The 16,434-nt window shown below is 45.2% G+C and overlaps 1 protein-coding gene across 1 annotated transcript in view; it reads right to left on the bottom strand.

The window, feature by feature from the left end:
• The window catches only part of dsg2.1 (desmoglein 2, tandem duplicate 1), a gene marked incomplete at its 5' end in the record, with an annotated part of 45,439 nt that overhangs the window by 14,004 nt on the left and 15,001 nt on the right, over positions 1 to 16,434 (bottom strand). The window contains 6 exons of the mRNA XM_079507041.1: positions 5,360 to 5,602; positions 7,105 to 7,326; positions 9,909 to 10,051; positions 10,856 to 11,081; positions 12,509 to 12,740; positions 14,728 to 14,913. Of these exons, the coding sequence (XP_079363167.1) occupies positions 5,360 to 5,602; positions 7,105 to 7,326; positions 9,909 to 10,051; positions 10,856 to 11,081; positions 12,509 to 12,740; positions 14,728 to 14,913 (1,252 nt within the window). The remainder of the gene's footprint in view (positions 1 to 5,359; positions 5,603 to 7,104; positions 7,327 to 9,908; positions 10,052 to 10,855; positions 11,082 to 12,508; positions 12,741 to 14,727; positions 14,914 to 16,434) is intronic.

The raw sequence follows: 16,434 nt of genomic DNA, 5'->3' as shown, positions 1-16,434 counted from the left end.
GTGTGCACTGCGCAACTGTGCAGTGTAAAACATGCTGAAATCAAACTACACACACACACACACACACACACACAGTCACTCAGTCACAAATCCTCCACAGTGTGATTACGTGTCTGCAGTGACACTGATGCGAGGTTACAATGAGTCCGTGGTGTGGTGAGACTGGGAAAGGAATAATGCGCGGAAGAGCTTGGCACACCGAAGCACACTCGCCTATTAGTTTGCATTGCATTTGCACAGTGCGCTCAGTGCGATATTTCCGAACGTGGCCGTTGTGTGTGTGTGGGTGTGTGTGTGTGGCTGGCTGGCCTGTGTTTTGCTGCGTGGGGATCGCCATGTGAGGGGGCTAGCCAATAAGGGCCCTGTGTTGCATGTGGAGAATTGTGTAGGTTAGTGTGTGTGGTGTAGCCGAACGGGGTGGTGAGAACATGAGGGGGATGTAGCACAGCAATCGGTGACCCCTACATTAAGCTGTGTTGCTCCCAACATGCAGTGCAAATGCGTGTTGTAGCAACCGTAGGCAATGGGAAAACAGGATGCAGTGTTGCCAGGTCCGCGAATTGTAGGCGAGTTGTAAGTAGCGTGTTGAATGGCATTTTGTCTGGGCTTGTTTTCATAGACCTGGCAACAAATTAGGCGGGGGTGTCGGTGCTTGTGGCGTGTTTGTGTTTATTATTGATATTGATATTGTTTGTGAGTCTGGACGGGAGGCGGCTTTAGTGGCAGTGCAATGACAATTTTTACGCGGGTGTGTGGGCGTGCTGCGCGACATGAGGAGATAGCCATGGATCGACGCGGAGGGTAAGTCTGTGACGTGTTAGTGTGTTTAGTGGGTTGTTGCAGTGTGTGTTGCAGTGTGTCAGTGACGTAGTAGCTGGTGCCTTTTGTTCCTGGGTTGCGCACAGCTTTTTGGGCACACCTTTTCAATTGTATAATAGATATAATATAGTATAGTATGTATAGTTTACATAGATACTCCACTGTTACGTTCTTAGCTTACGCATGTTTCATGATAACTACTTTTTATATATGTGATGTATGCCATGCTTTTTGTTATTGCTTAATGTAAGTCGCTCTGGATTAAGAGCGTCTGCTAAATGCCTAAATTGTAAATTGTAGTAGCCTGACCAATTTGTTTTGGGAAGTCTGGAGCCTTGTTTTAAGGGCTTGTTTGAGTGACTATTGAATGACAATGTTGTAGGTTGAACCAGTTGGTACACATGCCACTACATCACAGTGTCCTCCTGGCTCATGTGATGACACATTAATCCTCTCTGCTCTCCTCCTGAGCTCTTCAAAGTAAACTTTATAAAGTGTCAGGCTTCATACACACATATCAGACCAACATGCTCTGTGCTGTCTGTGTTTCATGGCCGCCTCAATGCTTTTCCAATGGAAGTCACGTGGTTTGACCAAACAGTTGTGTGTGATGGGGGGGGGGGGGCAATCAAACACAAGTGTTTGGTCAAACCACGTGACTTCCATTGGAAAAGCATTGAGGCGGCCATGAAACACAGGCAGAGCACAGGCGGTGGCTCAGGGGTAGAGTGCCTGGATGGTAACCGCAAGGTTGCCAGTTCAAACCCAGGCTCCCCCAGAGTTAGTGTCGAAGTGTCCTTGAGCAAGACACTGAACCCCTAATTGCTCCCGATGTGCTGGTTGGTGCCTTGCATGGTTTCCGCTGCCATCGGTGTATTAATGTGTGTGTGAATGGGTGAATGTGACGCACAATCTCTGTAAAGCGCCTTGGATAAAGGCGCTATATAAATGCACCATTTACCATTTACAGTTGTTCTTTGTGTGTGTACGAAGCCTCAGACAGCTTACGCATGTTTCATGATAAATGCATTTTATATATGTGATGCTTCTTGCCTAATGTAAGTCGCTCTGGATTAAGAGCGTCTGCTAAATGCCTACATTGTAAATTGTAAAGCGTTGTACTGCTTTACACTGAATGAACGTTTAGGACACATGCCCGGTAAAACTCCGCCATCTAGTGGCACAAAACGACGACTGCAACCTTGTGGTTTTCTAATCTAAGGCAGTGGGTTTCAACCTATTTCATATCAAGGCCCATTATGTATTCTGCATTTATTTGAGCCACGGAACCACCATTTGATGAGGTTTACCACGGAACCACCGTTTGATGAGGTTTAGCCTCTCAGACCCATCTGAGCCACGGAACCACCGTTTGATGAGGTTTAGCCTCTCAGACCCATCTGAGCCACGGAACCACCGTTTGATGAGGTTTAGCCTTACGGAACCACCGTTTGATGAGGTTTAGCCTTACGGAACCACCGTTTGATGAGGTTTAGCCTTACGGAACCACCGTTTGATGAGGTTTAGCCTTGCAGAATATGTCCACATTTCCATGCTGCATTGATGTCGGTACCATTAGGAGAGATAACAGGCAAAACATTGATCAAAATAACAATTCTTCTACATTCTCTAATTGTGTGTGACTTCTTGTGAATGAACTAATGCAGATGTCTTGTGTCTTGTGCTCTGAAGAGTTAAAGATCTATAAGGGTCCATTTGGTTACCAACTCTCCATCATTTAGATTAATTTATTTATTTGCTCTGGCGGTAAATGTGTTAAAAACAGCAGTATTGATTGGTAATCACGCAGCAGCAGTAAATAGAGTAGACTCAGCCTAGACTCATTCGGCTGCAATTAGAAACTGGCCCCTGTAAAAAAGTCAAAGCCCCCCCCCCCCCCCCCCCCCCACCCCACCCCTTTTTCCATACTGTACACGTTTATATATATATTTTTTGCATAGAAATAGTGTATATTTGTCTTTAATTTAAATGAATGAATGCATTGTAACCATTTACAATTCATCAGAAGAACATGTAACGATGTACCCTGATGTAAACAATAGTCTTAATGCTGTTTCTGCTTTTATCCTCGTAGCACATTTTGTATTGACCTGTACTTTCCTTTGAACTATACTATATATTCTACATAGGCCAACTGTGAACTGACAACCTTGATGTGGCCAACTACTTGAATATCTTCTTTACAAACATAGCAACAACTCTGGTTAACAAACTGCCCTCCCACTCTGGGCTCTTTGGTGTAGAGCACATTACAACCTTCTACAAAAACCTAGGTGTTTGTAAAGACGATTTTAAACTAGTTATGGTAACAACTGATGAGATAATTAAGAAACTGAGTGCCCTCCAACCCCACAAGGCCACAGGCCATGACAACATTCCCTCCAAATTTCTCAGAGACTCAGCCATCTCTATAGCTCCAATCATCACCCACATAGTAAACCTCTCCATCAAACAGGGACAGGTCCCCCAAGATTTCAAACTGGCCAAAGTAACCCCCTTGCACAAGAAAGGGAGTAAATTAGACCCCGGCAACTACCGCCCTATTTCTATTCTTAGTTCCATCTCGAAAGTGATGGAAAAAATAGTCTATGAACAGGTTGAAAAGTATCTTGCCACTAACAAATTATTGTACGAGTTCCAATCTGGCTTCAGAACATCCCACTCCACTGACACATGCCTTCTCTATTTAAGCGACCACATCAAACAAGAGGTGGACGCTGGCAAATACTGCGGCATGGTCATGCTGGACCTCCAAAAGGCTTTTGACACCGTGAACCACTCCATACTGGTTAACAAGCTAAAAGCAATTGGTTTCGATAGCACATCAGTGAGCTGGATGCAATCCTACCTGGAGGGGAGAGAACAGATGGTGGAAGTGAACGGAACACTGTCCCCCCCCCCTCCCAGTGAGCTGTGGCGTTCCACAAGGAAGCATACTAGGGCCTCTACTGTTCCTAATATATGTAAACGACATGACTTCAGCCTGTGACTGCAACTTGTTCCTGTTCGCAGATGACTCAGCACTGCTGGTCTCGGACAGGGACAAACTGCAGGTTGAAAATGCCCTCAGCTCTGAACTCGGTAGAATCTGCACCTGGCTCGCTGATAACAAACTATCTTTACACCTGGGTAAAACTGAATCCATTCTCTTTGGCTCTATTAGTAATCTCAGCAAGGCAAATGGCTTCTTGGTTAGAGTGGGTGACAATGTTATCACACGTAAAGATGAAATTACCTACCTAGGTTCCATCCTGGAGGCTAATCTTTCCGGTGATAAAATGGCCACCAACGTAATCAAAAAAGTCAACCATAGAACAAGATTCCTCTACAGGATCTCCTCACTGGTCAACAAAAACACCTTGAAGACCTTAACAGGAGCCCTTGTACAGGGTTTCTTTGACTATGCATGCACCTCCTGGTACCACAGCACCTCAAAGGCCCTTAAAACCAGGCTCCAGACTTCCCAAAACAAACTGGTCAGGCTCCTACTTGATCTAGCCCCCCGAACCCACCTCACCCCTGCCCACTTCGACAGGCTGGAATGGCTTAGGGTCGACGACAGAGTACAGCAACTTGCAATGGGTCTGGTCCACAAGATTCGATACACCACCAAGATACCCATGTACCTGTCTAGATACTTCCTTAATGTTAACGAAGTCCACACCCACAACACCAGAGGGAGTGCAACGAACCATGTACAACCCAGATTCGGCACAAACAAGGGACTAAATTATTTTCGCTCCTATGCCACCAAAATGTGGAACGCCCTACCAACTGTCATTAAGACATGCGAATCCCTTGACTCCTTCAAAACCGCTCTCAAAGGGCACCTACGGATGGCTGCAATTCGAAACTGGCCCCCGTAAAATCTGAATCCCCCCCCCCGCCCCCCCCTTTTTTTCCCCTCACTGTATATATTTCTTTTCCCTTTTTACCTCCTTTTTGATGAATTCCTGTTCTGTCTATAGAAGTGTCTATTTGTACGTCTCTAAATGTTTTGATGATTTGAACATGGTGGACCCTGTTGGAAACAAGTGTAATGCTTAATTGGGTCGTCCACTCACAGTTAACAGCCTTTGTATTGAGTTTGTGCTTGAAATGTACTGTAATTCTGCAAACTGTTAATAAATTCTTCAATCAATCAATCAATCAATGAATACAAATATCAATCAATCAATCAATCAATCAATCAAATGAAATGAGTTAAAAACAGCGGTATACATCGGTATAACTCACACAGTAGAATCAGTAAAACAGCGGTATAGATTTTTCATTCATGCATTTTGACCTGATATCATCAGATTCTAAAAATGTCTTCTACATCCTGACAGATTTCTGCAAAAGCTATGTTTCTATGTCAGTCGTTCTTCGATTTTTCAAAAATAGCAGACCTACAAGCTCATAGCGCGCCACTCGGTGGCGCGCTATGAGCTTGTAGATCTGCTATTTTTCAACAGCTAAAGCATAACATAATGCTAACACCAAAAGGGGTTCCCGCCCAGAATGCGTTTTAACTCACGTAGTAGGATCAGAAGGCCCAGCAGCATCAGGCCGATGGCGGCGGCTCCCAGCTCCGCCCCTCGGTCCACCTTGCCGTGCGCGCCGCGCATGCTGCACGTGTCGCCGGCGTCACACGTGCACACCTCCACGGTGACTCGCTGCGGCTCGGGGCAGCTCAGGCCCTGCTGGTCGCTCACCTGCACCATCACCTCGTAGGAGCCCGGCCACATGGCCCGGTGGGCCCGCACGATGGCCGAGGTGTCTGTGGAGAGGATGGAAGACTTTAGTTTACCCATTTAAACCTGAGGACGATTCTTCTTGTTTTCAAAATTGTATATCACTGTAATGCTTTCACTTCCAGTGGCGTGCACAGATAGACACTAGGGGGTGCTAGAGCACCCCCTGCCCTTTTGGCAATGTGCCCTTTTGAAGAAAAAAAATAGCAGACCTACAAGTTCATAGCGCGCCACTCGGTGGCGCGCTATGAGCTTGTAGATCTGCTATTTTTCAATAGCTAAAGCATAACATAATGCTAACACCAAAAGGGGTTCCCGCCCAAAATAGATTAAGGCAACCGGCCGGTTCCACGCGCTGCACAAGGTGCCCTTTTTTAACTTGAGCACCTGCCCCTCTAAATGTCTGTGCACGCCACTGTTCACTTCTACTGATTTTTACTAGTTGACTAGTTGTTGAACTAGGCCTACCTATTATGTAAAAAAAAAAATATATTTGTAGTAATGTTTGTACATTTTATAAACTGTGTACATTGGTGACTATAACTATAATCTACCTGATCTTGAGGCCTACAAAAACGGGAGATTTTCTTTTCTTTTTCTTATCAACTATAGTCAACTAATGGATTTGCTAGTCGACTAGTTGAATAGTCGAGAGGTTCTCAACCTGTGGGTCGCGACCCCCTAGGGGGGTCGCCAAATCATGTTGGGGGGGTCCCCAAATTATAAAAAAAAACTAAACAAAAACAAAATGGCTAGAAAATGGAATTGAAGAGTTTACATAGTACACATAGTACATGCATACACCTTCCTTAATGATTATATCCGGTTTCAGTATGCATTTATGATATATTTTCTCTAATAAGGTTAGTCAGTTTGTATTGGGGGTGGAGAGGGGGGGCGGGGCGGGGGTCATTTCCAGGGGTCCCCAGGTTCCAGGGGTCCCCAGGGGTCCCCAGGGTCCCCCCAGGATCCCCCCAGGGGTCCCCAGGTTCCAGGGGTCCCCAGGGTCCCCCAGGGTCCCCCCAGGGTCCCCCCAGGATCCCCCCAGGGGTCCCCAGGTTCCAGGGGTCCCCAGGGGTCCCCAGCCAAGAAGGCTGAGGACCCCTGGAATAGTCCACTAGTTGCTTAACCCATTTAGACCTGAGGACGATTCTACGAATGTCTTCAAAATCCTGACAGTTTTCTGAAAAACCCCATGTTTCTAATGTCAGTGGTTCTCAAACACTTTCATGTCAATGACCCCCAAGATTATATATAATTGGCCGCCGGCCCCCCATCTGAAAATATGTCGTTCCAGGGACCCCCCAGAAGCAAAGACTTGAGTTAAAAACATTCGCTCTGAAAGACTAAATATATTCAAAGATTTGCACCACGTTTTCACGATTTTTCAAAAATAGCAGACCTACAAGCTCATAGCGCGGCACTCGGTGCCGCGCTATGAGCTTGTAGATCTGCTATTTTTCAATAGCTAAAGTATAACACAATGCTTTAAAACACCAAAAGGGGGTCAAAGTCCTCTAGGCCTCACCGTTGAGATGCTCGGTGGTCCACTTTCCCTTGGTGCCGTCCTCCAGCACGGTGAAGCTGAAGGGGGCGCTGTTGGGGAAGGCGTCGAGGTCCGAGGCCGTCACGGTGACCGCCGTGGCCGTGGTGCACATGGTGTGCACGGTGCCGGTCAGCGTGGGACAGTGGTCGTTGAAGTCCTGCACCTGGATGGCGATGGTCCCCGTGGCGGTCTGGGAGGGGACATCTGGTCAGAGAGAGAGACAGAGACATGGTTATTATAGGATGGGGATGGTCCCAGAGGGGACATCTGTCCACAGGGAGACAGACAGACAGACAGACAGACAGACCTGGTTATTATAGGATGGGGATGGTCCCAGTGGGGACGTCTGTCCACAGAGAGACAGACAGAGAGACATGGTTATTATAGGATGGGGATGGTCCCAGAGGGGACATCTGTCCACAGACAGACAGACAGACAGACAGACAGACAGACAGACAGACCTGGTTATTATAGGATGGGGATGGTCCCAGAGGGGACATCTGTCCACAGGGAGACAGACAGACAGACAGACAGACAGACAGACAGACAGACAGACAGACAGAGACATGGTTATTATAGGATGGGGATGGTCCCAGAGGGGACATCTGTCCACAGGGAGACAGACAGACAGACAGACAGACAGACAGACAGACCTGGTTATTATAGGATGGGGATGGTCCCAGTGGGGACGTCTGTCCACAGAGAGACAGACAGAGAGACATGGTTATTATAGGATGGCGATGGTCCCAGAGGGGACGTCTGTCCACAGAGAGAGATAATTCAATTAGGGAAAAAAAGAGAAAAAAAGGTATAAAGTAGCTAAGGCTATAGATTGATATAAAAGTAGCTACGGCTATAGATAGATAAAGTAGCTAAGGCTATAGATTGATATAAAGTAGCTAAGGCTATAGATTGATATAAAGTAGCTAAGGCTATAGATTGATATAAAGTAGCTAAGGCTATAGATTGCTTTAATTAATTGTTGCACTCCTAGAAGTACATTATTGAAGGACATAGGCTGTATTTGTAATATTAATACTGGCTGTACAAGTTAAAATAAACATGTGTTGTGTTGTCCTATACTGCCCTCTGCTGTTCAGATCGGAGACGAGCAGTCCAGAACAAGCTTACTACTGTATTCCTTGATCAAACAGGGAAGCCTTACTGTAAACTACACGGCACGGCACGGCACGGCACTGTACTGCACTGTACTGTACTGCACTGCACTGTACTGCACTGTACTGTACTGTACTGTACTGTACTGCACTGCACTGCACTACGTAATGAGAGGAAACCGTCTATCATCTTTAAACAACTCTGCGTAACTTTGCTTCCACTGCTTGGCTTTCACTTCTTGTGATTTTTACTAGTTTAGTCTAGTTGCCTAGTTTACTAGTCGACTAGTTTAACTAGGCCTGCCTATTATGTAAAAAAATATATATATATTATTATTATTATTATTCTGTATATGTATTCTGTAATAGTTGTACATTTAAAAATGGTGTACATTGGTGTGACTATAGCCTGAGATAACACTAGACATTTAAAAACGGTGTACATTGGTGTGACTATAGCCTGAGATAACACTAGACATTTAAAAACGGTGTACATTGGTGTGACTATAGCCTGAGATAACACTAGACATTTAAAAACGGTGTACATTGGTGTGACTATAGCCTGAGATAACGCTAGACATTAAAAACGGTGTACATTGGTGTGACTATAGCCTGAGATAACGCTAGACATTTAAAAACGGTGTACATTGGTGTGACTATAGCCGGAGATAACGCTAGACATTTAAAAACGGTGTACATTGGTGTGACTATAGCCTGAGATAACGCTAGACATTTCTGGCCTAGATGTGAGGGCCGCGGCACATATTTGCGCGACTCCCTGATTGGTTTACCGATCTGTCCGTCAGCCCCGGTCTCTTCCCCCCCCCCCCCAGTGCAGCACTGTTAGCAGAAACCACTGGTTGCTGGAGTATACCATTCTAACGGACTGTCAAAGTTATTTCCACAGAGTCGGCACACGTTGGTTTGTTTCTTAGACGGTTCTAAAGCCATTCTCCTAATTTTCCTCGCATAGCCTCGTTTGAAGTTCCACTGGTAATGATTTCCTCACGGTGTTATTTTGAGGGGTGCACACCGCTCAGAGCCCTGACGTCACATAATTTGAATTTTTTTAATTCTTATCAAAGTCAACTAGTACCAACAAAGTCGACTAGTGGATTTACTAGTCGCCTAGTTGCTTAAAGCCCTTACGATATTGCCTTTGCACACATACAGCACGGCTACGACGCGGTACAAGTACAAACAGCGGATGTGGTTTTACCTTCGGTCATGCACAGTATCTTTACCTTCGGTCATGCACAGTATCTTTACCTTCGGTCATGCACAGTATCTTTACCTTCGGTCATGCACAGTATCTTTACCTTCGGTCATGCACAGTATCTTTACCTTCGGTCATGCACAGTATCTTTACCTTCGGTCATGCACAGTATCTTTACCTTCGGTCATGCACAGTATCTTTACCTTCGGTCATGCACAGTATCTTTACCTTCGGTCATGCACAGTATCTTTACCTTCGGTCATGCACAGTATCTTTACCTTCGGTCATGCACAGTATCTTTTACCTTCGGTCATGCACAGTATCTTTACCTTCGGTCATGCACAGTATCTTTTACCTTCGGTCATGCACAGTCTCTTTACCTTCGGTCATGCACAGTATCTTTACTTTCGGTCATGCACAGTATCTTTACCTTCGGTCATGCACAGTATCTTTACCTTCGGTCATGCACAGTATCTTGGCGTAGTAAGTCCCGTTGGTCAGGAACGGAGACTCTCGGTCGGGATTCTTGTTGAGTTTGATCTCGGCCGTCTTTGGGTCGATGGTCAGCCAGTTGTCAGGGTCAGAGCCTTTAGCGTACCTGCACCACCAAGACACAACCATGTTAATGATGACCTGACCATGCTACTGATGATGACCTGCACCACAGAGACACAACCATGTTAATGATGACCTGACCATGCTACTGATGATGACCTGCACCACAGAGACACAACCATGTTAATGATGACCTGACCATGCTACTGATGATGACCTGCACCACAGAGACACAACCATGTTAATGATGACCTGACCATGCTACTGATGATGACCTGCACCACCGAGACACAACCATGTTAATGATGACCTGACCATGCTACTGATGATGACCTGCACCACAGAGACACAACCAGTTAACCTTTATTTAAGTAGTAGAAACACATTGAGTCTCTTTTACAAGTGGGAACTGGCCAAGAGGCAGAAATAAAATTACACTTCAATACCACATCGTTCACTTTTCACTGACGGAAACTACATGGAAACTAAATGAAAACTAAGCTATGATGACTAAAACTATTGACAATTTTGTCAACAAATAAAAAACGAAACTAAAATGTTAGGAAGGGACTAGTGGACAAGAGATCCACTATAAGTCATTTCACAATTAGTTGCATGCTGAAAATAGCAGATCGGCTATTTTACCACTCACCTGACGTTGGTGACAGGTATGTGCGTACCACTGACTCACCTGACGTTGGTGGCAGGTGTGTGCGTACCACTGACTCACCTGACGTTGGTGGCAGGTGTGTGCGTACCACTGACTCACCTGACGTTGGTGGCAGGTGTGTGCGTACCACTGACTCACCTGACGTTGGTGGCAGGTGTGTGCGTACCACTGACTCACCTGACGTTGGTGGCAGGTTTGCCCGTGTCGCCGTCCAGTGCCTGGTACGTGGTGATGACCTCGTTGGTGTCGACCACGCCCCCCTCGGAGATGGGCACGGCCTTGACCTTGGGGTCGAAGCGCGGCCCCTCGGGCTGGTTCTGCACGCCGATCTTAATGGGGTAGGTCTTGAACGTGGTGGTGGTGGTGGTGGTCGCACTGCCATCTCCAGTAGAACCTCCACCTCCTGTGGACGGATGAAATTGAATGAATGGATGGAAGTTGATCAAATTCATTGATTTAATTGATTATGATTAAAAATGAAATATCGCTAACCGATTTTAATTAAAAACATATATTGATTTCGAGGCGGTGGCCATGTCCGAAGAGAGCCTGGGAAGCCAAAGGTCGCAGGTTCAATTCACTGTTGTTTTTTGGCAGCACATTTATATTTCAGTTTTAGTCATAGTCTCTTGAATAGTTTTCATTTAGTTTTAGTCACATTTTAGTCACCTGGAATGTTTTAGTGTTAGTCTTTAGTTTTAGTCCACTATAAGATTTTAGTCGACTAAATCTACAGTTTATTTAGTCGACTAAATTTTATTTTGGCGGGCTTTGATGCCGTCGTAATGACTTGTTTTTTTTTTTCACTTGCTGAAAATAGCTGATCTACAAGCCCACAACGTGTCGCAGCGCGACGCGTTGTGAGCTTGTAGATCGGCTATTTTCAGCATGCAACCAAGTGTTAAATGACTTACACTGGATCTCTTGTCCACTAGTCCCTTCCTAACATTTTAGTCTAGTTCATATTCGTCAACGAAATTGTTAGAAATATTTAGTCTAAGTTTTAGTCATCATAGCTTAGTTTCCATTGAGTTTCCGTCAGTGGAAAAAAGTAGTCGACGGACATTTTTTCGTCTTAGTTTTAGTCGACGAAATGAACACTGGTTAAATTCCTGGCCCTGGCGAGGTGTCCATGAGCGAGACTCCACCCCCTGGCGAGGTGTCCATGAGCGAGACTCCACCCCCTGGCGAGGTGTCCATGAGCGAGACTCCAACCCCTGGCGAGGTGTCCATGAGCGAGACTCCAACCCCTGGCGAGGTGTCCATGAGCGAGACTCCAACCCCTGGCGAGGTGTCCATGAGCGAGACTCCAACCCCTGGCGAGGTGTCCATGAGCGAGACTCCACCCCCTGGCGAGGTGTCCATGAGCGAGACTCCAACCCCTGGCGAGGTGTCCATGAGCGAGACTCCACCCCCTGGCGAGGTGTCCATGAGCGAGACTCCACCCCCTGATATATCAGCTGGTTCAGAGTCTTGCTCAAGGACACTTGGACACTAAGGGCTCCATTTTCGTCACCGCTAAACCCCTCATCCCTAAACTTCTTTGCCTTTTTTTTTACTATTTTGCAAAACATTTTTGAATAGTTAAAATGGCCAGTCTACAAGCTCACAACGTGTCAATGTAGATTGGCTAGTTGAACTATTCAAAAATGTTTTTCAAAATAGTAAAAAAAAAAGGCAAAGAAGTTTAGGGATAAAAGGGGTTTGGCGGTGACGAAAATGGAGCCCTAACTCTGGGGGAGCCCACAGGGATCGAACCGGGGACCTTTGCGGTTCCCATCCGGCTGCTCTACCGGCCACTAAAAAGTAAAGAAACTCCTGCAGTCCTACCTGTGATGACCGTTCCGTCCGGGCCGATCTCCACTCCGCCCCCTCCCCCAGCTCCGGGTCCGCCCCCTCCCCCTCCTCCAGCTCCGGGCCCGCCCCCTCCTCCTCCTCCTCCTCCTCCTCCAGTTATAACCACGCCCCCGCCGGTCCCCCCGGGTCCGCCTCCATGCGGTGGCGCTACGTTCTTAATGGCCAGTCCCAGCTCCAAGTCCTTCACGTCCTCGTAGTCTACAGCCTGGAGGGGGGAGGGGGAGGGGGGAGGACACACAGACTTTGATTATATACCTTAACCCATTTTGGGCGGGAACCCCTTTTGGTTATATTATATTATAATTTAGTGGCGCGCTACGAGCTTGTAGGTCTGCTATTTTTTTTTAATTGTGAAAATGTGGCACACATTTGGAATTTACGTTTTTAACTCAAATATTTGCCTCTGGGGGGGGTCCCTGGAACAACATATTTTCAGATGGGGGGTCGGAGGCATATTACATATAATTTTTGGGGTCCTTGACATGAAATATTGAGCACCACTGATACAGAAACATGAGGTTTTTCAGAAAAAAAGACATTTTAAAAAGACGTTTTTTTTTCGACGTCAGGCCTAAATGGCTTAAAGTTTTGGGTGAAGAGGTGACCACCGGACACTACAACGAGGTTGGTTTGTACTGTAGCGATGTCCCGATACACTTTGTTTGTACTATAGCGATGTCCCGATACACTTTGTTTGTACTGTAGCGATGTCCCGATACACTTTGTTTGTACTGTAGCGATGTCCCGATACACTTTGTTTGTACTATAGCGATGTCCCGATACACTTTGTACTATAGCGATGTCCCGATACACTTTGTTTGTACTATAGCGATGTCCCGATACACTTTGTTTGTACTGTAGCGATGTCCCGATACACTTTGTTTGTACTATAGCGATGTCCCGATACACTTTGTTTGTACTGTAGCGATGTCCCGATACACTTTGTACTATAGCGATGTCCCGATACACTTTGTTTGTACTATAGCGATGTCCCGATACACTTTGTTTGTACTATAGCGATGTCCCGATACACTTTGTTTGTACTGTAGCGATGTCCCGATACACTTTGTTTGTACTATAGCGATGTCCCGATACACTTTGTTTGTACTGTAGCGATGTCCCGATACACTTTGTTTGTACTGTAGCGATGTCCCGATACACTTTGTTTGTACTGTAGGGATGTCCCGATACACTTTGTTTGTACTATAGCGATGTCCCGATACACTTTGTTTGTACTATAGCGATGTCCCGATACACTTTTTCCGTTCCCGATCCGATCCTGATAACATCAATGTCTGTGTCAGCAGATACCGATACCGAATACCGATACGAGAGAATAATATTGATAATAATAAAAAAAGAAAATGTATTATTTTATCTCGTGTTGTTAATAGCAACACGACTCCTCACTCAAACGTACACTTGCAGTTTGGGGCAACTCCAAAGCACTCCACCACATGCCCCAACATTGTATTCACCTGCCATAGTGTCGACCCCTTACCCCTGACCCCTTACCCCTTACCCCTGTGTCAGATCGGTGCTTAGACTGGCATAGTGTCGACCCCTTACCCCTGTGTCAGATCGGTGCTTAGACTGCCATAGTGTCGACCCCTTACCCCTGTGTCAGATCGGTGGTTAGACTGGCATAGTGTCGACCCCTTACCCCTGTGTCAGATCGGTGGTTAGACTGGCATAGTGTCGACCCCTTACCCCTGTGTCAGATCGGTGGTTAGACTGGCATAGTGTCGACCCCTTACCCCTGTGTCAGATCGGTGACCCCTTTACCCCTGTGTCAGATCGGTGACCCCCTTACCCCTGTGTCAGATCACTGGTTAGACTGGCATAGTGTCGACCCCTTACCCCTGTGTCAGATCACTGGTTAGACTGGCATAGTGTCGACCCCTTACCCCTGTGTCAGATCGGTGCTTAGCCCACTTTGAGCGGGAACCCCTTTTGGTGGTTACATACATTATGTTATAATTTAGCTATTGAATTTTTTTTGAAAAATTGTTAAAATGTGCCTCAAATCTTCCAGAAAATTGTCATGATTTAGAAAACTTTTTTTTTTTAATTTCGACGTCAGGCCTGAATGGGTTAGACTGGCATATTCACCGATACCGATACGACCCGATATGACCAAAAAGGGCCGATACCTTACCGATACAGTATCGGGACATCTCTCTAGTCTGTACCTTGTCCAGCATCAGCACGCCCTCGTTGGTGGCGGGGTCGGTGTGGACGCTGAAGTATCCCGCCTCGTTGCCCTGGACGATCTCGTAGATGGGCGTCCAGTTGTCGGTTCCCTCCTGGTCCAGATCCAGAGCTTTGATCCTCATCACCTCCACGCCCTGCGTGTTCTCCACGATGCTGCCCTCATACTGTACGGACAGTAAATATAAATATAATACATATACTGCCCTACTACTGTACGGACAGTAAATATAAATATAATACATATACTGCCCTCCTACTGTACGGACAGTAAATATAAATATAACACATATACTGCCCTCCTACTGTACGGACAGTAAATATAAATATAACACATATACTGCCCTACTACTGTACGGACAGTAAATATAAATATAATACATATACTGCCCTACTACTGTACGGACAGTAAATATAAATATAATACATATACTGCCCTCCTACTGTACGGACAGTAAATATAAATATAACACATATACTGCCCTCCTACTGTACGGACAGTAAATATAATACATATACTGCCCTCCTACTGTACGGACAGTAAATATAAATATAACACATATACTGCCCTCCTACTGTACGGACAGTAAATATAAATATAACACATATACTGCCCTCCTACTGTACGGACAGTAAATATAACACATATACTGCCCTCCTACTGTACGGACAGTAAATATAAATATAACACATATACTGCCCTCCTACTGTACGGACAGTAAATATAAATATAACACATATACTGCCCTCCTACTGTACGGACAGTAAATATAAATATAACACATATACTGCCCTCCTGCTGTACGGACAGTAAATATAAATATAACACATACTGCCCTCCTACTGTACGGACAGTAAATATAAATATAACACATATACTGCCCTCCTACTGTACGGACAGTAAATATAAATATAACACATATACTGCCCTCCTACTGTACGGACAGTAAATATAAATATAACACATATACTGCCCTCCTACTGTACGGACAGTAAATATAAATATAACACATATACTGCCCTCCTACTGTACGGACAGTAAATATAAATATAACACATATACTGCCCTCCTACTGTACGGACAGTAAATATAAATATAACACATATACTGCCCTCCTACTGTACGGACAGTAAATATAAATATAACACATATACTGCCCTCCTACTGTACGGACAGTAAATATAAATATAACACATATACTGCCCTCCTACTGTACGGACAGTAAATATAAATATAACACATATACTGCCCTACTGTACGGACAGTAAATATAAATATAACACATATACTGCCCTCCTACTGTACGGACAGTAAATATAAATATAATACATATACTGCCCTCCTACTGTACGGACAGTAAATATAACACATATACTGCCCTCCTACTGTACGGACAGTAAATATAACACATATACTGCCCTCCTACTGTACGGACAGTAAATATAAATATAACACATATACTGCCCTCCTACTGTACGGACAGTAAATATAAATATAACACATATACTGCCCTCCTACTGTACGGACAGTAAATATAAATATAACACATATACTGCCCTCCTGCTGTACGGACAGTAAATATAAATATAACACATATACTGCCCTCCTGCTGTACGGACAGTAAATATAAATATAACACATATACTGCCCTCCTACTGTACGGACAGTAAATATAAATATAATACAT

The sequence above is a fragment of the Electrona antarctica genome (genome assembly GCF_951216825.1).
Source record: "Electrona antarctica genome assembly, chromosome: 7".
Lineage (NCBI taxonomy): Eukaryota > Metazoa > Chordata > Actinopteri > Myctophiformes > Myctophidae > Electrona > Electrona antarctica.
The sequence above is the reverse complement of the archived record's forward strand: the minus strand, read 5'-3'. Positions and strand labels throughout refer to the sequence as shown.